Source organism: Aptenodytes patagonicus, chromosome 3, assembly GCF_965638725.1.
Source record: "Aptenodytes patagonicus chromosome 3, bAptPat1.pri.cur, whole genome shotgun sequence".
NCBI classification, from domain to species: domain Eukaryota; kingdom Metazoa; phylum Chordata; class Aves; order Sphenisciformes; family Spheniscidae; genus Aptenodytes; species Aptenodytes patagonicus.
Genome location: NC_134951.1, coordinates 34820113 through 34842305, shown reverse-complemented (window position 1 = coordinate 34842305; position 22193 = coordinate 34820113). Strand labels below are relative to the sequence as shown.

Genomic DNA, 22193 nt, shown 5'->3' with positions numbered 1-22193 from the left:
AGAGTACTGCATGACAACATTGCTCTTGTCTACAATGGGGACATATTAGTTCAGATAAAATGAGTAACCTACATCAGTTGTCAAAACACTCCTTAACCAAAATCAGTTTTGGTTTTGTAAGATTTGATTAAGTAAATTAGCTTTCCCGGTTTTCATCTCTGTGGAGTTATGTGTGTCAATTAGCATCAGAAATGCCCAGGTAAGAAAATGTGTATTATTATCAAGAATGAAATACAAGCACACTCTGAAGAGAGTTGTTCCCAGCAGACAGTGTACTGGCAGGGTTTCCAAAAGTGATTAAGTGGAAGGTGAAAGAGGTAATGTAGAGAACTCATCCTTTATACTAGATCTGTCATCTGTATGATCAATGTCAGAGGCAGTACCTGTAAGAAATTACGTAAGCTAAAATTTAAAACTTAGATGTACAGGCAGGTAAACAGTTCTCATGATTATAAAAAGGTGATAGAAGTATTTAGACCTGGAAAAAAACCCACCTCATTAGGAACTTTTAATTGATGAATACAATAAATTCAAATTTGGAGAATTTGGCAAGGGTGAGAAAGAAAACTCATCCCAAAGGTGGCATCACTCCAGGGTTTCCCTAGCACTGGGGGAGAAGCAGGGAGTATATAACCCAGGAAGTATCATCCTTGTTACTCCCAGCAGAAGCCCCGGGCTGAGCGCTGACCCGGCAGTGCAGGGGCTCAGCCTCTCTGTGGCCTGAGCTGGGTGTCCCTGGTTTAACCCCTGCTATGGGGCCCGTGACTGCTGCCTCCCCTGCTCCAGCTTCAGCTCTGGGGTGGCCCCACTGGGGAAGGGTGACACCCCCCAACCCTCTGAGCACCTCAGAGTGCTGAGGACTCTCTGCCATCCTCTCCACTCCCTCTTGAGGAGGACTTGAACTGCCATCCTCAGGACTGAGATGAATACTGGAACGGTGAATATGGGCAAAAGAGGTATATATTTAAGACTTTTTTTTTTTTTTTTTAAATGAAAACAAATTGAACTGTAAACTAATGATGGTTTTTCCTTATTAATTGGATAACTTGGACTACTAGGTGGTTAAAACATTAAGTAGGACTACCAGTAAATTCTTAGCTCCACAGGCATGGAGCGTTCCCTTCTGCCCATTACAAGACTGTAGTCTACCAAGTACCCTGGCAATTCCTGACTTTGTCATCACTGACAGCCAGCTGTATTTTGCCCAAAATTTTTCTTTTTCATGCATTGCAGCTTCTAGGTCCCTATCAATAACCTCTGCAACAAAAATCGGACCAGAAAGGAACCATTCTCAAGGCTGCATAACACGATAGATATGCCTTAGGTGGTATCAGGTGGACCTGGGTTATAAGAGGAATGACAGAGGAGGAGGAAAGGAAGACTAGCACAGAAAATAAGCAAAAAAAGCAGTCAGACACCTCATTTGTTCTCCATGAGTTCTTTTTTCTTATCATTCCATTACAAATACTTTCCTAGTGCAACAATATATTGAATAAACCTATCTCTACCAATCCTAAAATAGACTTTTAAACATCTTTTTTCTTAAGTAAAATTTAAATTAATGGAGCTCACTTGAATAGCAATAAATTTCTCCATGGTGTGCATCAACAGGCACCTTCATGTTTGAAAGCACTCTGCCTCTGGCTTTTTGCTCCCTGCTCTACTTACAGCATTAACCAATGACCCATTAACACAGCTTGGAATGGTTTAATATTATATATCAAAATATTTAGTTCTCTTTGGATTTCAATTAAAATCTTTCGTGGGCACTAAGTTTGCTTAAAAGAAATAAAAATAAAAAAGATAACATACAATTACTTTCTTTAGCCTCTTTGATAGAGAAAATTAGTTTGTATATTCAGTATATATGTAATCATTGCAATTACTGTCTTTCTGAAGAATTTCTACATATTGAGGACAAAACAGGACCTTCACATCATGATCAAAAGACATTTGCTAACAATGAATATATTTGTAAGAGTCTGAGTAGCTATATACCATGCTGAAGTAGTAGAAATTGCTTCCAAGACAGAAAACACTGTAAATTTCTCACTCAGCTCAGCAGAAGAGGAAACCTAGCTCTACAGAACAGATATCAAAATGTGTTAAATCACAGAAGACTTCCACCTGACTTGTGACCACTAGAAACTTGTGAAATACACTGTGCTAAGAATCAAGCTACCGTGAGAGTAATACGGTATATTATTCAGGTGTAACCTAAATTGTACACTTCACTGCTGCTGCCTCTCAGTTTTCGTCCAGTGGGAAAAAAAAGCTATCAGGCAGTCCAAAAAGTGTGTTTCAAGGGCAGAGATCAGTAAGCAGCAAAATTCGCCCTGGTGACTTTTTGAGTCTTAATTATTCAGACGTTAAAGAACAGGAGGTTGTCCCTTGCTGCAGATAGCTGCAGAAGCTGATCCCTCAGCAAATAAAATCCTGCCGAGCAAACATCCCTGGATCCAAGCTTGCACAGGAAACAAAAGGGCCAGTGACTACTGCCCTTGAGGCATTTTTTGCTACACAGTAAGGGGTGTATGGTACCAAACTGAGCAACCTGGTCATTCAAGAAGGGAGACAGTCTTGAAACTGAGCAGCTTCTTTACCCCTGAAGCACCAGAGATAATACTCGATAGTTGAGTGAAGAACTGTCCTCATAATGTCCTCACAAAGCCATAATGGAAAGCCAGGCATACAAATAGGAAGGTCATTCATACAAATGGAATCATTTTGATCAGTGATGCTCCTGTACATTCAGATGGACAGATTGCCAGAGATGCATCAATATTTGCATGAATGCTTGTTCCAATGAAAATACGGCACTTTAGTCATTTGGGCCCACAATACACTTTGGACTTTGGCTCAGACTCAGAGGTACTAAGATGAGCCAAGAGTACAGGACTGCCAAGAGTACTGTCAAGTGTACAGGAATTAAGTGGAAACAGGCTAATAATTAAATTCAAAATGCCTAAAAATGGATTATCAAGTTCCATGCTTTGTACTGGTGATAGCTTAGATATTCCTGAACAGGCAAAACAGAGTCTGATCTTAGGGAACAACTATGTTAGGCTGAAGAGAAGGGCACTTTTGGGGAGCTTGAATACAGCCTAACACCAATTTGTGTATGTAGAGACTCCTCCCAATCCCATAGCAACAAAAAGACATGTAAATTCAGTCATACAATTAATTACAGCAGATGGGAATTTGGAACGAGACAATGTAAAATAAAAGGATAAGGAATGTTGTGCTGAACAAGACATAGTATCAACAGATTCGAAAATTTCCTAGGAAAGAAGCTAAAAAATTAACATTAACTTGTTTTCACTTGGATGCTGCCATGGCAAGGACATTTAAATATAGTTAGTTGGATGCTAATAATAATATGATTTAGAAGCAAAAGAAAACAATAAAATGAGGAGCTAAGCACAAGCAAAGTGGGAAACATAAGCTGAAGAACCATCAGACAACTTAACAGAAATCCTGTTTTTTGTGACTGGCCAGCAAAGTCATCAAGAAGCTGCCTATTTCATGTATAACATGTTACGAAACATCCAACCACAGTCTGTTACTCTCCTTTACATAATCTGGCAATAAATCATGTACCCTGCATGTCTGGAATGGTCTGGGGTCTTGCTGCCCCTCCATCTCTAATTATTGATGTAACAAGGCCATTATTGAGAGCAAGTGTTACTGAAAACTTGCACAAATGCAGAGGTGAAGAAAAAATGGTACTAAAGCCTCAGAGAATGTGGCATTCAACTCCATCATGTTAGGCACTATTCAAGGCAGCATTCGTTTGCTCCCGAAGATCAACAGTGAGACCATCCTTTTAATCACAGCAGTAATGTGCCCTCCACTCACCCCCAAACAAAAACAAAAAAACCCCACCCCATAGCTAGGAAGTAGCAAGTACTGGTCAATTATAAGGAAGGTTCAAATTAAGCAGCTTTCTAGCTGTTTGCTGTACTACCTCTGACTTTAACCTGTGGATCCACTGAATTTTGTGAATTGACATTCACAAATGTCAATTTACTATCATTAGGCTAGGCTGCTGGATGCACATAATCCTGCTGAGGCTCTAAATATTCAGTGAAGTATCAGAGTGGCTGGTGATAAACAGATCAAATTTGGACTTACAGGTAGTAGGCCACCATCAAACAAAATACCTATTTGTATAAATCTTGAAAGGTTTATTTTTCATGAATCTCAAGCTTAACGATTTTCAATTTTACATCTAAAAAAAAAAATTTTGTACTTTGTAATTACCAACCATGTCAGACCTGGCCTCATGCAATTTGCTATCAGTGATGCATAGAAGCTGAAAGTGTTCATTGACTGTGTTCAGTTTTGGGCCCCTCACTACAAGAAGGACGTTGAGTGCTGGAGCGTGTCCAGGGAAGGGCAACAAAGCTGGTGAGGGGTCTGGAGAACAAGTCTTATGAGGAGCGGCTGAGGGAACTGGGGTTGTTTAGCCTGGAGAAGAGGAGGCTGAGGGGAGACCTCATCGCTCTCTACAACTACCTGAAAGGAGGTTGTAGCGAGGTGGGTGTCTGTCTCTACTCCCAAGTAACTAGCGATAGGACGAGAGGAAATGGCCTCAAGTTGCACCAGGGGAGGTTTAGATTGGACGTGAGGAAAAATATCTTTACTGAAAGAGTGGTTGAACATTGGAAGAGGCTGCCCAGGGAAGTGGTTGAGTCCCCATCCCTGGAGGTATTTAAAAGACGTGTAGATGAGGCACTTAGGGACATGGTTTAGTGGGCATGGTGGTGTTGGGTTGACAGTTGGACTCGATCTTAGAGGTCTTTTCCAACCTTAATGATTCTACAACTGTTGGATGGTTTCTGAATCAATGCAATGAGGGTTTCTTTGTAAAACAAACAGGAGAACAGAACTGGAGGTGACCACAGGCATCCATATGCTTCATTTAGAGGTACTATGCTTAGCATGGTAAATATTGCTAATTGGCTGTGAGACAGAATGGAATGGTAAAAAAATTAGACTTCTGAAGTCTCTTTTCTCATCTTAGTAGCAGAAATAGTCTAAATGGATCACGTCAGGAGCAGAAGAGCAGTTTACCAAATAAATGCTAGGAAACTCCCTATGTTGGTAACATAGGCTAACCCTAACACTGACAGTTGTTCTATATACTCAGACCTGGTATCAACAAAAATTCATGATTAAATTTGGAAACTGCCAGCAATCCCTCTAGGTTCAGCTGGGCTATAGAAACTAACGTGCTTGAACTTTTTTTCCACCTAGGAAAGAGATACAGCTAGTATCAAAAGTGAAAGATATATTGAAGTGGAGGAGTTGCGGGGGGAAGACACTATCAAGGAATTTACTTAATTTCAGCCGACTGTAGATAAGCCCTCTAAGAACTGGACCCATTTCAGCCAGGTACTGCAGTCCTAGGAACAGCGCTGGCTGTCTTCACAAACTATTTCAGATCACATATTAAACAGTGTGCTGTGAGGGAGGATGCTGGGTTAGGACACCTCCATCCTAACCTCTGGATTAGGACATTCCAGGTATCTTCCTCACACTGCATCCCCTGAACTAAGAATTCATATCTACTGTCTTTCTGGCTGATTTACAATAGTTTATTCAAGTTGCCCCCTCTATTAGCACAAGAAAACCACATTCCCAGAGATGTCCTAATCCAGCATCCTCCAACCAAATTTAGGGAATGGAGTGCGAAGGGAAAACATCTGATATGCTGACCTTTATTATTAGGAAACCCCCAAGCTAAATAACACAGAAATGTCATGGTAAGCATTACAGAACAAAAATATAGAATAAGCCCAAGGAAAGGAGCACCGACTGGCCTGTCCTGGGGCTTGCCAATGTCAGGTCCCTCTCTCTTCAAAATTAAGAAAATTTCAGGTAAGAGTGATGTCTAAGAATGTACAGTACTGAGGTCATACGAGTGAATTCATACCTTCCTACTGATGACTGCAAGGATGAATCCACGGCACAGGATTCTGTCCATCAGCAGTGACGTACACACAAGGTATGGGAAAATCCTTGTCACAGACGACATACACAACTTTTCTTTTTTTGGACAAGGGGAACGGGCAATAGGACATGCTGACACAGGGTTGGGTAGGCATGTTCTTCCCAGGCAGGTAAACTGTGTTCCATGGAGTTGATGAGGGGACTCTAAAGTGAGACAGCTGTAGGCTGCCTGGCGAGAAGCCCATGCACAGAACCAGAGACTGACTGATATAGGATTTAACCTGTGTACAGTACAGGGAGATTCCTTTAAGGAATAACAAGATCGATAAAGTTTCTGTTTAAGAAAGATAAGCCAAAGATAAAGACTTGAAAGAGAGATTTCAACTGATATTTTACCTTTTCACCTTTATCTCCTTTCTGGCCTGGCAAACCAGCTACTCCTGGCAATCCTGCTTCTCCCTGATTTTAAAAGAAATAAAAAATCAACAAAGCAGATCTAAAATATGTATTTGGTTTGATTACCTTGTCTTTACCACAAAAGCCTAACAAAGCAAATGACTCGGAATAAATATAGCGCAACATCCAGGAGAAGGTTTTTCTTTTTTAAAAAAAAAGCATTATGTGGAAAATAATTTATTCTCAAGTAAAAACATTTACACTAAATATAATTCTTATTTTTACCATGGATTTCTTTTTGGCGTGTATTCAAACAACTAAACCTTACAGACCTCTACAACTCTAACTTTAAATTAACGAAATCTAAAATATACTATTTCTTACCTGGGAAATACAACGGAAGTACATTACAACACTATAAACCGGTATGATATTTTTTCATAACTACAAAAAAACCCAAAAATCAACCTTTTTTTTTTTTTTTTTATTACCTAGCAGGATTAAACAGCATGATGCACTAAAAAGCAATAGGAAAACCTCATACTTTATTTGGAAAGCAGTGGCATCTCTCTCTAGATTCTTGCTGCATTCCTGGAAGCGTGTATATTTTGCTGGCATGAACAGTGACTGGTGACGAAGTCGTAGCATGTAACCTCTCCTCACGTGGGCACTAAAATAAAAAGAAGATTTTCTGATTTTTGGTCCACTTTGGTTAATAGATAAATACTATCCAAACACTTTTTTTAAGTTACTTTCTGTTTTAATACTCCTGTACACACCATATTACAGAGAAGTCACAACAATTGCTAAACAGTGGAAAAAGCTGTAGTAAAATGAAGTCTAGACATTGTGATCCTTCTGTATTAAAATCAATGCCAGTTAAAACTGATCTGACTGTCCTACTTCTATCTTCCAGAAGAGCCCAGACAGAGGAATAAAGTCTCCCAAAATTAGAAGCAGTGAAGCAGAAAATGCCCATGGGAAAAAAAAGAGGGTACTTCTCAGTCTCATCCCGTCCTCCACCCCCCGACCTGAAATGCAAAATGTCAGAGTGAGCGTGAGGGAAAATTCTGTCATCTTTTTGTAATGAAATACTTTGGGCATGCACAGTTTGGAAACAAACAGAAAGCCCTGAAGCCAATATTCACCTACTGTAACTCATGAGAGCTTAGCCAACCTGAAGATATACTACAGAACAAGTCAACAGAACCTGATACATTTCAGAAGCTCTCATTAAGATGTCATGACATCTCCTGCGAGCCTTCCGTCAATGTAATGCCCACATGATTTACAGCTTAGTGTAGAAATTTGTATCCAAGGATAAATTCCTTCGTTAAATTACTGAAAATGTAGCCCTTATGCTTGGTAAGGAAGTCATGAAAAAATAAATCAGAAAACGTAATGCTGGTTTCAATATGAAAGTCATTAACAAGTAGTCCACCATATTTTACGTCTTCAACGTAAGACATACAAATGAAACTGATGGTGCTTTTAGCTATATAGCTGAATGAATGTTTAAGATACTATTAATAAAGCCTATCCTTGATCTTTTTGAGTTCATATATAACTAGGGTTTGTTTTGTTTTTACTTTTTTGCTACTGTGTCATACCTGCTAAATAAAATGTATTTCCATGCACAAAGTGGAACCTACAGAAAAAAAATCCATTAATTTCACTTATCTGTGAGCTTATAGCATTCAAGAGAAAGCCTGCACTATTATCAGGTATATATTTTGAAATATATTTGAACAATAAATTATTTAAAACTGAAATTTCCCTTGATAAATTAGATCCAGCCTTTTCCATGCTTCTGAGCACCTCTCAGTTATCAGTTCCCACAAAGTCTTCTGCTCCTCTGTTCTTGGGCAGCTTTATCCCTCTATTCCAGGTACCCTTTTCTCCCATCTCTTTGTAGATGGAATCAATTAGTCCTTCTGCATGCTCCAGGTTTTTTTTGCTGACCGCAGGCTGGGTGGTGATGGTACTGCCCGCTATCTCGGAGGAGCCTGCTCTTACAGGCTATTCATAACTAGCGGACCAATATTTTAACGTCTTTTCTTTCTGAGATCTTTCTTTCTTTGTTTTTTTTTTTTTTTCCAAAATGGACTTGATTCAGCAAAACAATCACATCCGCAACTTCAAGCATTTCTATAGTTCTAGTGTCTTCCAGTTTACACTGATTTTATCAAAACAAAAGGGAAAAGTGAACCCTCTAAACGAAATCAATGTTCTCCCTTATGTTAAACAATATGTACATCTCAGCACGTGTGTTATAAAGAAGAAAGTATTTGCCAATTATGAAACACCAATTCCTCCACGTTAGCATATTGAAACAAGGGAAACACCCTCAACACCTTCCTATTTTTCTTCCCTTCCACTGTCATGCAGACTCTTTCATGGGCTTTGTTTATCATCTGTAATGCTTCACTAGATGCAACTGTTATTGAAATGGCCTCTGTTATTTGAAGCCATCTTCAGGTCATTGCAGTGATTTGTTTCCTACTCTCTGAGACTTCCTCAGTTACTAATTAGATATTAATCAACGTTAAGAAATGCATTTAAAAAGCACTAGCAGCACCTAGTGCCTTTTACTGAAGTTCCACTGTGGTATTTAGTTAGGCAGCAAAAAACAACGTACCATGACTCCAGATACAGGATTCATTTTTAGGAGGTAATTAATCTAACACTTCTATTGAAATTTCTTCACAATTCTTTAGTAAGAAACAATGAAGCAATTTCTTTTGTATTAACATTGGCATTTTAACAAATAACTTACCAGGTCTGCAGATATTTCACAACACGTATCTTCTGTTGCAAGATTTGGATTACAATAAACTGTTATGCGGTGAAGTTCAATCTATTAAGAAATAAAACAGAGATTAATATGAGATGTAAAAAATCATGCGTTATGGCATGCATTTTCTTATCTTGCATAATAAACTTTCTCTCTGAAACACTGCATATTTCTGCAATGCTGGAAAGAGACAAATCCAAAACAATTACACAGCTCCTCACCTAAGGAACAAATTATGCAGTCTATTACTTTGATGTAAATCACATTTTAGATTTAATTTATCTTCATGTAAGTTACATCCCTTTGCTCTTGCTATGCTACACAGGCATTTTAGCCCTCTAGACATCCTCGGCAAACCTTCTTTTCAGGAACGTAATTTTCTCCTGCAGTGAACTAGAGTAAAGGTTTGATAAGCTCTCTTTCACATACATCTTCTATCACTTTGGACAGACCTTTGCCTGGACCTTGCCACTAAATCACCTGAAACGCAAAAATCACAAGTTCTGTACATAAAGCTTCTGTTTCAGAGATTTTGGTGGATTGGTGAGATGAACAGCATCTAATTTTAACTAGCTAATCCTGCCCTCGTATGCCTCTTTCTGCATCTGTTTTGTACCCTCTTATTCTCTCCCTTGCACTTGGTATTGAGAAGAGTGACTGTTGGCACAGGATACGCTCTGTCTTCATCAGCTTTATGCCCATAATGTTTTCCTGCAAGCGTGGAAATCCCAATTGACAACTTCCACTCAGAATTATCCAGCCTGTGCCATGCAACCAACACAAGATAAAAAGGATCTCTCCTGGGTGCTACTTGGAAATGAGGAGATGGTACATGCATTTCAAATAAAGTTGAATTCAGTCTTAGGAAGTGAAGCATGAGCTTGGCCCCATGAAATAAGTGCTCTGAGTCCAGGCCAAAGTGTTTAACGCCTCAGAGGACTGATTCCTCCCACAATGCTAGCTTGCAGTTACAATGTGCTATTTTCATCTGGAACTGTATAGCGTACATAACATAGCTGAAACTTTCAGACGGTCACTATAAACTCCAAGCCGGGTGCTTTAAACCTGGTAACTGGATGTCAGCGTACTTAAACTGACATTTCCTGGAGCTTTCAAACTACTTGCTGTGAGCTCTTTGCACGAGGAAACAGAGGAGAGCATCTCTGGGACAGAACACAGCCCAGAATATTATGGGGTTGCCTTGGGTAACTCTTGCACCAAAGGCTGCAGGAAACACACCTCCAGCCACTTCCTAATCCCTCCCATTTGGAGAAGGGAGTGACAACTATGAACAACGTGCCCCTACGTCTGCATAGCTGAATTACCCTGGAATGTGATACAGTCTTGATACAGAGGTAATCCTTAATTTTTTTGTGTCTCCCCTTTATCAAAGAGAGACAAACTGTAACAGATGACTGATACAAACTTGTAAATATATCTCATAAAAATTGAAAGAAAAAAATTACCACTGGAAATTATCTCTAAATGCAGTAACAATATGTCTACGGTAACTACGTGGCTCTTACTCCAGAGCAAATACAGAAAAACAGACTCCCGAAACCAGGACTGAGTTTTCGTAGTTACTTTGGTAACAGAAGGTTTGCCTTAGCAGATGCTACAGCACTGAATATTGTTTAGAGAAAAAGACTTAAGGACTTCAAATTAAGAATACACACTCAAAATTAATAACCATCTTTGAACCTTTTATCTACATAATTCTTTACAATGGTGTTAGTAAAAGCGTGGCTAAAATATGATTTCAAGTTATCTGGTTTTCCTTTCATACTACTCACATCTACGGGCTTATCATCTGCAGCGCGAGAAGCAATCAGAGTCCTTCCCTGCAAGTCAATGGTGAATTTTTCATCAGTCTGCTTTCTTTCAATTAAATTACAATCCAAATAGAGGGAAATGATCCCCGACTGCACACTAATACCAAGCTTATGCCACTGCCGATCAAACAATGGATAAATCTCTCGATTCTTAAAAGTGTAATGCAGTATATTTCCCTGAGCAGATTTGGTCATATACTCCACAACCTTTTTTGTACCATCCAGAAGGACGGAGATCTGAAAGCAAAATAAAATAAAAGAAGTGGTCATTTAAAAGTTATGAGTATACAAACACATATATAAACTACATATAATAAAAATACTTCAACTACATAGATTGCATAAGAATTATGTTATGAAGCATTCTTCTGTGTAACTTTGTAAATACGTATCAGCTATAAATCATAACATGCCTTCTTATCCTAGTTTGCAGTCTTAACTCAATTCATTTTGTTAAATTTCTGTCATTCCTATACTAAATCATCAATTCTTTCAGAGCAGTCTGTCTATTCCATATAAACTGTAGCTAAATCCAGTGGTGAAACCTCCACTAAGTTATATTTGCCATATTACATGGGAAAAAAAAGAAACTTAATGAAAAAAATAAATCAAAGACAACTCTAACCTCAGGTGTGTCATACTGATTTAAAACTTGCCATATATACCAACGCTCTTTCTTGGTATTTCGCCGTACACGGAACGTAGCAACTAGAGAGTATTCTTCAGGAAGCCCATTTGGAAAAACTTGCCTACAATAGGAGGGAGGAAAAAAAGATTTCTTATTATTCTTATACACACAAACACTGCTTTAAAGGAATGAACAGAAATAATACGTGGTGAGAACAAGGACCCAAACACTCACTCACACTCATACGAATTCACAAGCTTCAGCATTCAGAAGTGCCTCTTCTCAAAAGTACAATTCAGTCTATTTATAAGAATAAATGGCTGAAGATTGTGCTAATAAATTTTTTATTCTAATTTTTTTAAAATCTGTGATTACTATAAACAGGAGTCTTAAAAGAACTGCTGCAAAGTGAATGCCACACATAAATGCATTTTAAAATACTGCTTTTCCCAATTTATCGCTTGGGATACTGGAACAAGTTTACCAGACGATTTGTGGAATAAACCCCATCCTTGGATACTTTCAAAACACAGCTGGACAGGGCTCATAATAACCTGATCTAAGTTTCAAGTTGGTCCTGCTTTGAGCAGGGGGTTCGATCCAGTGACCTCCACGGGCAATGACTCGGACATCTTGAGTATCAGAACAGCTGGACTTTAGCAGGCTTGAACAAAAATAAGGAATGCATTTCTGAATGAATGACTTGCTGTTGTTTGATTTTGTTATTCCTTTCTTTCCTAAGATATATTGACGCCTCTAAAAAGAAGTCTGACTTGCTACCTATATCACAGAAAGCAGTACAACACCAATTCTACGAACTACTTGAAAAGTTTGTATTCAGAAAAAATGAAATTAGTCCGCAACTCAACTCTACAGACTTTGGTAATCATTAAATATATACTAATTCTGTGCTAAACAAATTAGAATGGTGCAATCACCTTTTTTTTTTTTTTTTTAACCTTCTGCATTTCAAATTATTTCTTTTCTAAGACAGAGGTGAGACAAATGAAAACCACAGATGCAAACACTACACAACACACAAGTAGCTAAAGTGTTAACACTGCTGTTTGCTGAAAACTGTCAGGATTGCCCAAGTAGCCACATTGCAAAAGGCATCCCCTGGATCAGAGCAGAGGAAACCTAAGGGCCCCACGCAGCAGAAAAATTTCCTCCGTTTTTCTTCCCACAATCATGTGAAATAAATGGTTTAGTTCTAAAAAACTACAAATGGGGTTATAATTACACAGTAATGTGCTATAAAGGCTTTATTTAAAAAACCGAAAACCAAAAGAAAACAAAAGGGAAAAAAAAGAAAAGAGGAAAGCACCAGCTGACAAGACAATAACTCCACAACCCTCCTGGAAATTGGTGCACTTCAGTTAACTTAGGATCTCAGGAAAAATGCCTTCTGTGTAGAGAAGCCTGTTCTAAATCCTGCCAAAGAGCTTCTTTATGGACTAACACCTATTTGAGGCCCTTATGTGGGAATCATGCTTCTTTGGCTTATTTCCCACAGCTGATTCCTGTTTTATCCCAGGACCAAATTGGCTGCTCTCCCACATTGTTAGTGGACCCATATGCTCTGTTGTACAGCTATAGATGTTTCAATGTCAAAAGGCAAGGCAAAAGTGAATAGGCTTTGCAGGACGTAGATCTAGATTTCATAGTACTCTGTATTTTAATTATAGAATAAAGAATACGTTTATGATTTGTAAAGAAAATACCTTCATTGGGCACCAGTAATACATGAGCGCATCTCTGCAGAACAGTAATCTGGACACTGGGACTCAGCCCTATGGTTTACAGCACCCCAGGCAAGCTAAGGAGATGGCATCTCAGGTTTACAGCTGTAAACTAGACAGGATATCTGGCTGTGGGAGCATCTGATTAGCTCTCCAAAATCAATTAACTTTCCCAGCTAAGTTCCATATTGGGAGACACAGGGGAGTTTACATTAATGGGCAAAGGGCAGACAACTGTGGAAGGGAAATGATCAGAAGTCTTCATCAAATTAAAGGAAGGGAAACCGTGATTGGTATGATATGTCTGCAAAACAAATGGAAGTAGTTTCTGGACATGGTGGGTATTCCAGTAAACATGGAGCACGTTTTTCTCCCCCCCCCCCATTGTTGCTTTTTACTGTAAGCCTCCTTGACACTTTAAGAGCTATCTAAATGAATGACAGTATTAGTCTTCTAAAATTTTAAGTGTTTCTTTTGGAATTTTCTCAAAAATATTTGGTTGCGTGTGAGTGCACATGATATAAAATTATCTTCCTTAGCTGTTTATCAAACCATTTGGGAAACAGGACAAGACTTAAGGTATGGGCCAGCATTATGAAAAAGGGCAGGAGTTCACTCTAGCTTCTCTCACCTTTGAACTGACAGAGAAACTGTATTGGGAGAAACAAGAAAAGCAGACAAGGTCAAATTAATTCCTAAGGGCATTATACTGATTTCAGTGAAAACAACAAAAGAGGTAAGATTTAAGTAGAATTGGTCCAAGGATAAATTCAATTAGATTCACAAAATAATTTAGGTAGGAAGGTACCTCTGGAGGCCAATGGATCTAACCCCCTGCTCAAAGCAGGGCCAACCTGAAAATTGTATCAGGTTACTCTAAGTCCTGTCCAGCTGAGTTTTGAAAGTCTCCAAGAATGGAGATTATTTCACAACCCTCTGGGAAACTTGTTCCAGTATCTGGCCAACAAACAGCACAAATTTGGTATACAACTACTGTATACCAAAGACATAACTTAACAGAAGCAATATCTTTATTCTGAGAAGAGTTCTCATTGTGTAACTATATGAACATTCCTTGGCGATCAAAAAGTCATTAACAGATGCTTTAAAGTATACACTTAACACTCAGCCCTTCCAGCCAGATGGTGAATGCTAAAAGGAAAAAAATGAAGGGATAAAATACTCAGAAAACTAGCATACTATCTACTACTATACACAATTTCCCCTATGCTCTTGCTCCCTGAATGGCTTCAAGTGAACGTAATAGAATAAAAAGCATGCATCTAGCATTGAAGTGACTTAGGTACAGGCAATCAGTAAGATACTACAGCAGGATTTAAGTATTACTACCATGTTATCTTCTACTCTGTAAAGCTCAGTTAAAAACTGCTCAGAAATAGGCAAAGTATGTACGTGTTTTAAACAATAAATATATAATGACATTTGATGGGGGGGGGAAGCCTGAACAGAAACATGAACATAAAACCTCATATCAGAACATGAGAAAAGCCAATACAAAATTTTGCAGAATACTGAATTTGAAATTCAGAAGTTCTTTGAATGTTTAATATACTGTTTCACCTGATCACATCTACCAACATTTAAAAACTAATGAGACATCATGTGCAGGGTGAAAACAGTAAGGCAGCAGCATTAAACGTTAATGAAAAATACAGAAGTAAGTTGTTCCACGTGTCCACAGCTCAACAAGTACTTCCTCACAGAGTATTTACCCTTTCCATGTGGCACAGGGAAAGAACAATAGGAAAAAGAGAGAGAATAAGGATGAAGGAAACCTGTACCAAGCTCACCTCAAAGTCTACAGATGTAAAGCACAAATATAGAGAACATTAATTTAGGGTAGTACACCATGGTGTCTAAGCCAAAAGCAGTAAGAGAGATGGCAGGTCTTAAGAAAGCCCTAACATTACAGAAATATGGGTAGCAATTAATAAGTGTGCAAATTCACCTATAAAGACAACAAGAAAGAACTTACAAGTTAGAACAGACAAGCAAATGAGGGTATCCTTGGCATCTGGTCTCTGAACCAGGGGATGCTTATGCTTTTTTGGACAAAAGTGTCTGAACCAAAATACATAATCAGACTTGGGAGCAAAAACATGAATCTGAGATTTTCCTCTACCAGGAAATATCCTTAACAGTGGTACAACAGTCAAGTTCTCCCATTCCTGTTGAGCTTCCTTAGCTTAGGACATCCTTCCTGGAAGACTGCTCTAACCTTTAAGGCTATTGAAAAGGTCCTCTCTCCCTCTTCTACACTGAAAGTGCTCATGACTGCTGTGGTTTGTGTTGAATTCAATGCTGTCCAAGCTTATTATGTGCGATTTAAGCACAGTCAATGGCTTAGACACCTCTGGGGACATAGGCAGCGTTCAGGCATCTCTACAGACATCTTTGAGTCACTGTGAAACTTGTGTGGGAGTTACATGCCCAGCTGCTTAAGCCAGGGTGCTTCTGAGCTTCCCTAGAACTTATGCCCAGACGCCAGGGGAAATCTGTTGTCCAAAATGATTCATTTTAGGTGCCACCAGGGGTTAGGTGGTGCTTGAGAGTAAGCAATTTGAATCATTCTCTGAGACTCAGGCGCCCAAAGTCTGACTAAATTATACTTTAGGTGGAATTTAGACAGTTTGATTTTCTCCCTCTGTCCATATTGTCAGTAGTATATAATAAAAAATGAAAGTTGATGAATGGAGCACTGTGTTCTCAAAGCAAAGCACACCCTTGGTGGAAACTGCTGAAAACAATAGCAGGAATTGAAGCACATGAACTGAATACACAGGCTTAAATTTACACCACCCTAGCCTGCTGCATTGAGGTGTACTGTAAATTACAGAGGCGCCAGCTGGCAGATTGAGGAGACCAAAGATAACAAGCAGGAAAATCCCTAACAATACAAGGTTTTAAATCGTACACGTATACGTTACAAATCCAGACATTCAGGTATCTCTTAATGTTCCACAGGTTGAAGCATCAGGCAGATGCATCCAGAATGTTAATAATACACACTGACGTTCCTGCAACAACTATGTGCCACTCTATCAAAGTATATATATACTCAGAGTTGCAAAGGCTTTTGTTGCATTCTGTTTTTTACTGAATTAAATGTAGCCATAATTTTTCCTAAAAACAGGTGCTGTGGCCCAAGCACAGCACAGACTGTACATTATGAGGCTACCAGAAGAGCAGTTACAGGAATTTTGCATGAACTTTACAACTGTATTTGTGCATACTTTCCACTCTTTGTAATGATCTAGTATAGACTGATTTTTGGCAAAATATTTGCTTATTCATTTGTTGCTGCAAAAGTTCTGAAAATTTCTGAAATGCAGATACCAGCTGGTTCTCCTAGTGCCACCATGCTAAAAGAAGTAATTATGAATGAATTAACTGTGTATTCACTGTGCTATAAACAGTTTTAGTTCTATCTTTGTAAAGCAGCATTGAGTTACCCATATCAAATTTAGTAAGGAAATCCTTTATTTACCTTTTGTTTTTATTTTTAAAAAAAGCTCTAATGGAAAAGCAGCATCTATTTTTAAATCTTATGAACTCTAATTGTTCCATATCGAATGGGAATACACTAGAGTATATGATAAACTTCCGTATTTACAAGTATCAATGAAGCCTCCAGCTTGCTGAATATCTTCCAAGAAGAGAAAGATGAGCCAACTTACATTTCCTGAGAGTGAAGTGAGAGATGTTTAGAGTTTATGGCAAGACATATCTTTTCCAGCTGACATATACCATTACCTGGTATATGTCACTTGTAACATGACAATGTTACAATAATTTGGTGACCTGAGCTCAAGGAGTTAGTTTAAACAACTTTCCTATGGTGGGTAATGATTTATTTAGTACTACGTTGACAGAGACACTGAAATCTTAACCTTTTCGTGTTTGCTAAGGGATTTAAACTGAGATCCATTATGAATAAAAAAGTAAGACTCAGGTGACCAAATACAAAAAATCTCCACATTATTCTCAATATTTCTACATCAAATTTCTATATTTTTGATTCTCGGTTTTTGCCTAACTTGACTGGTACAATGGGAGAAGGGGAAATAACTAACTAGAACAATTTACCAATCTCTGCCTAGAAAGGGTATTTTAAATTCTTTTCAAATAAAAGTTAAGAACAGCTGTTTGTTACTCAGAATAAGAAATAATTTCCTTCCCATCTATCTTCCTCAAATCACATTAAGATGCACTATACAGTTTCATGTTACATTAGGCCTCAAGTTGTTTTCATATGACACATTATATGATGCAACTCAAGGGAAACTATTCGGACAGCTTAAGAGTTATTAATTACTTAGGGACAGCTCAACCCACTCAGAAAAAGTACCGCTGAAAGCAAAGCTGAAAATTATTTTAACATTGAGAAAAGGGATTTACCTAATATTTCATATACTTCAGCATGCCTCTGCTTTCATTTACTGAACAGGTATAGATTAGCTGTCACTTTTAATATACAGGTGGTTTAGAATTTTTTTTTTGTGAAAGTCAATGTTATTGCTATTAAAATTTTAAAGGGCATTTAAAAAAAGATTGGCTGAAGGAGAAATAGAAATACCAAAACTGTTATGCCTGTGCAGAGTACTTTTCTCCTAGGGTTTCCAGCAGTATTCAGTATCCTTATTTACAAGAATTATTAGTGAACTCCCAGCCCTAATGAAGTCAAAGGCCAGTCTTCCATTGATTTTAAAGAGATCAGGCTAACAAAACTACATTTGCTTTCCAAGTTTGGCCAATTTCTGTGCATTTTAACTTTTCTGGGGGAAAAGAAAAATATCAGTCAGCGCAATAAGAACAAGACTTAAAAGTAGTAGCATATAATAATGGACATTAGAAATGCAACAATTTTTCTTCTCATTTTCCAAAGCAGAATTCTGCAGCCTGATAAAGTTTTCAGAAAATTCAGGTCAACATTTAGGCTTTTGGAGTCTTATCTTGTGGAAGGCAACTTTCAGCGCTTCCGATACAATTATACACTTGCCTTGCTCAACTCGGATATTTGTTTTATGAACCAAATAGGTCTCACAGCAATCAGTGAACTTTTCTTGTACCTGGAAAATAAAAATAACCCTAGCAAAGACCAAAGGCTACTAAAAGCAAGAACGTGTCATTTGGGCACACAGTCATTCACTCTTTCTCTCCCCTTTTTAATAATGGATATAATGTAAAAAGATGACAAAACAGGTTCAGAAACTAGCAAGACTATCGCATTATAAAATACTGTATACAAACAGCATGTTTCCCCTTCCAAAATATCACACCTTACCCTGAATGTTGCACAGTAAATTAAACTGCTTTAATCAGTAGTAAGCATCTTTCTACGTAGAGGCACACAGGGTGGCAAAGAACAACAGCCATACCACCAGAGAACATTGTGAAGGAAGATGAGTCAGGGAAGAAGAGAAAGCCAGAGCCTGACTACTTCAGCAAGCTAAAACTTTACTCAAAGTAATCTCAAACTCCCACACCTGCACTGGTATAGACTCAAGAAAACACAATGCAACAGAGTGGATCCAGACAAAGGATATACTACAGTAAGCTGCCTTTTTATGTACAAAGCAAGTAAAAGAAATGTATAGGGTACTAGAAAGATGTGGGTGGCTTTTGCAGTATACAGGCATTGAGATGTTCCTCTTTGAGCTCAACATCTAATGCATGGTTACCTGCGATTCAGAAAGACTGGAGTCAATCTATATGATTCACTCAGGTCTTACACTAAATACAGGTCTTGCATTCAGACTGTTTCTTTTCCTTAGGAGATGACCAAAGCACATGCAAACATACCGCTTTCGGTGTCTGAGAGACAGGGAACACAGATGATAAAAACATGGAACTCTAGTTCTTTCACAAAGGGGAAAAACATTTCCTCCGTATCTGCTTTCTCCTAATCATGCAATTGCATGACACCTTCTGGTGTCCCTCTCCCTCATGCTGCTCAAACCAGATTGGTTTTCCATGTGTTGGCATCACTTACTGACTGAGAAACATGCAGAGACTTTCTAACATTGATTGGCACAAAGTGACCAAAACTAGCCTCTGTTGCCCCAGTCCGTTTTTTCAACCTGATTCTTCTCATATATATTTTCAGTAGCTGTGGCAGTCAGGTGACACCTCTGTAGCAGATACTGATGCATCAGTAATTGATACCTTCAGTTCCATCTGCCCCTCCTCGCATGGACATTACAATAAGAAGTCACATTCAGTCTACTGGTTTTAGAGTCTTGTGAATACAGTGATGTTTCTCATACCAAGTGCCCTTTCATTGAGCATTTCTCCGCATTCCATAGATGCCAAATCTGCTTATATATCAAAATTTAAAAATGTCAGTTAGGAAGAGCTCCTTCCAGTACCAGCATCCATCTCCCTATCATAGCTACACTGAAAATACAAAAATAACTCAGAAGAAAACCATCTCTTTTGAATTCCCATCACCTCCCGTCAGGAATCATGCTCTTCCTAGATGTATACCTCATTCTCCTTTCCTTTCTGTAGCTATATGTAGAATATCACACACATGCGCACTTCCCATTCCCATTTTTCTCACAAGTTTCTACTCCTGTGATTCACTGTAGGGAATGAAACCTCCCTGCACACATGCAAACATGGTCTTACTGTCCAGCATGAACGTCCCAGAATTCTTCAGTGCTTTTCCTTACTCAGAACCACACTAGTAAATCAATTGCCTCTATAAGGAAACTTACTCAGGGTCTGACACATTTCTCACAAGCAATCCGCAAAAACTGAACAAAACTTTCTCTTTGGAGATTAATGGCAGAATCCAGAGAAGTGTGATGATCTGTCTGTTTCTTCGGTGGGTTTCTGATTGTCTCCTAAGTTACCATCTTTGTTCAAAATTTAAAGCTAAGATGTGCTTAAAAGAATGACAGAGATTTAAGTTTTCTTCAAGTCATTCAAGAATTGTATCAAGCTTTTTAGCATTTTTACATAATCTCTCAAGGCCACTTTGCTATGCTAAATGTCCTAAAATCCAGTTGTAGTACTCTTCTTCAAGTGTGGCAACCATCAAGAGAAGAGGATATGAACTTAAATACTTTTAAAGGAACTTTACATACTTCTTTTAACATCTACCCATGTCTTTATTTAGACATTTTATGAGCAGCTCTGTAACTCACACGGTCCTTCTAGTTTGCTCCCAGAAATGGAACAAAGACAACAGGTCTAGTTATTAAAGTAGTCTGTTATTTGGCAGCCTCTGAAGTCAATGAGATATTAAATTCTTACACTAAATATGATTATCTACAGTGGAATGGAGTTATTCAGCTGATCAAGAAACCCTCTGAAGATGTTAGAGAAAAAAAATAACTGCAGTAACCTCTGAAAGTCAACTGGCAGCGAAAATTGCTCTGCATGCATTTTTACATGTTTCCTACCCTGAAGCAAGATCTGTGGTACAGTGTTAATTATTTGTAGATCTCAGTGGTTGCTGTTGTCTCAAAAAGCAAAGAAAATGCAGACTACAATAGAGGATTTGTCTATTGGAGGCCATGATCATTCAGTCTGAAGACAGACGATGCACTTCATACTTTGGAAAGGAGGGAGGAAATCAGGAATGGCGTTTCTTGGCCTATATATTGATATCGTCTTCTCTAGAGGAGGAAGAAATCTAAGCATCCATCTCTCCTCGGAGGTTTTCACCGCCAATTTATCAGCACTGTACAGACATTTGTACAGGTATCTAGAGACGCTAGCTGATTCCAGAAACAGAATAGTCTTTTTAGTTTGGTACACAGGAGGGCTAGTCAGCTCCAGCAGAGCTGCGCGCTGAGAGATTCGCACCCTCCTACTTCTCACGCTGGTCTTGTGAGAGCTACCTCGTGTATTTTTGCATGACATCGTGCTACCCAACCTAAATGTGTTGTTTCCTTAGAACCCTCAATTTCTTCCTGTTTAGTCTCCCCTAACCCCCATCCCAAACTTTTTGTAGCTTTTTACAATGAATCAATGGAACAAGTGCTAGCGAAGTGAACTGTTGATTACACTTGGAACAGGCTCTCCCCTTCCTTCCCTGGTTTGTTCTGCCAGGTCCTAGACAACCTGGCTGATGGTAAAAGGCAAACCATCTCACAGGCCAGCACCCCTCCTATGAAAATGCTGAGTGCTCACAGCGAACATAATAGCATGGCTGGCAGTGGAAAGGGAGAGCTAGAAGGACTGCTGTATGGAGTGCAGCTGAACCAAACTAAGGGATGCTTTTTTCCTAACCTCCTTAAATAATTGCCTGGATAATTGCCTCCTCCTCTTCAGCATGCAGGACTGCCTATAAATAAATTCATTCCAGGCTAAAGTCACAAGCAGGCCATGCTAACAAGGGCTTGAGCAGAAAGGCACAGGCCACACTGAAGGTACTACAGCCTACAGCACTGTTACAGATGGATATATCTACCCATCTTGGTTCCAGCAGATCTCCCCAAAAAAAGAAGGTATAAGTGGTGAAGATTAAGTTACCAACAGAAGAGATCGCAGTAGGAAAGAAGGTTAATGATACCAGATGCCAAGGCCTGACCTGAAATAAGTAGCTCTGTCAGCTGCAAGAGTGAAGCTACAGAGAGAGAACATGCTTTTGCTTTAACACCCCCTACACACAGCACGACTAGTCTATGAATATTTAAGCCTGGTGTTCTGCTTACAATCTGAAGGATAATTAGATAAATAATGTGCTCTTTTACAGTCTGTAAAAACTGTTAACATTCATGGTTTCTAAGTGAATGAATATGGAAAATAAAAGATCAAAAAATTCATTTGCATCACACAGAAAGACTTAATAGCATTTTCAGAAACTGGAAATT

The 22193-nt window shown here is 38.7% G+C and overlaps 1 protein-coding gene across 4 annotated transcripts in view; it reads right to left on the bottom strand.

The window, feature by feature from the left end:
* COL19A1 (collagen type XIX alpha 1 chain) overlaps positions 1-22193 on the bottom strand; it is a 204116-nt gene that overhangs the window by 157976 nt on the left and 23947 nt on the right. For all 4 annotated transcript variants that reach the window (XM_076333004.1, XM_076333006.1, XM_076333005.1 and 1 more), the window contains exons 6-10: positions 11603-11726; positions 10939-11214; positions 9128-9208; positions 6896-7021; positions 6352-6414 (exon numbers count right to left, since the gene is read on the bottom strand). In XM_076333004.1, coding sequence (XP_076189119.1) covers positions 6352-6414; positions 6896-7021; positions 9128-9208; positions 10939-11214; positions 11603-11726 — 670 coding nt within the window. The remainder of the gene's footprint in view (positions 1-6351; positions 6415-6895; positions 7022-9127; positions 9209-10938; positions 11215-11602; positions 11727-22193) is intronic.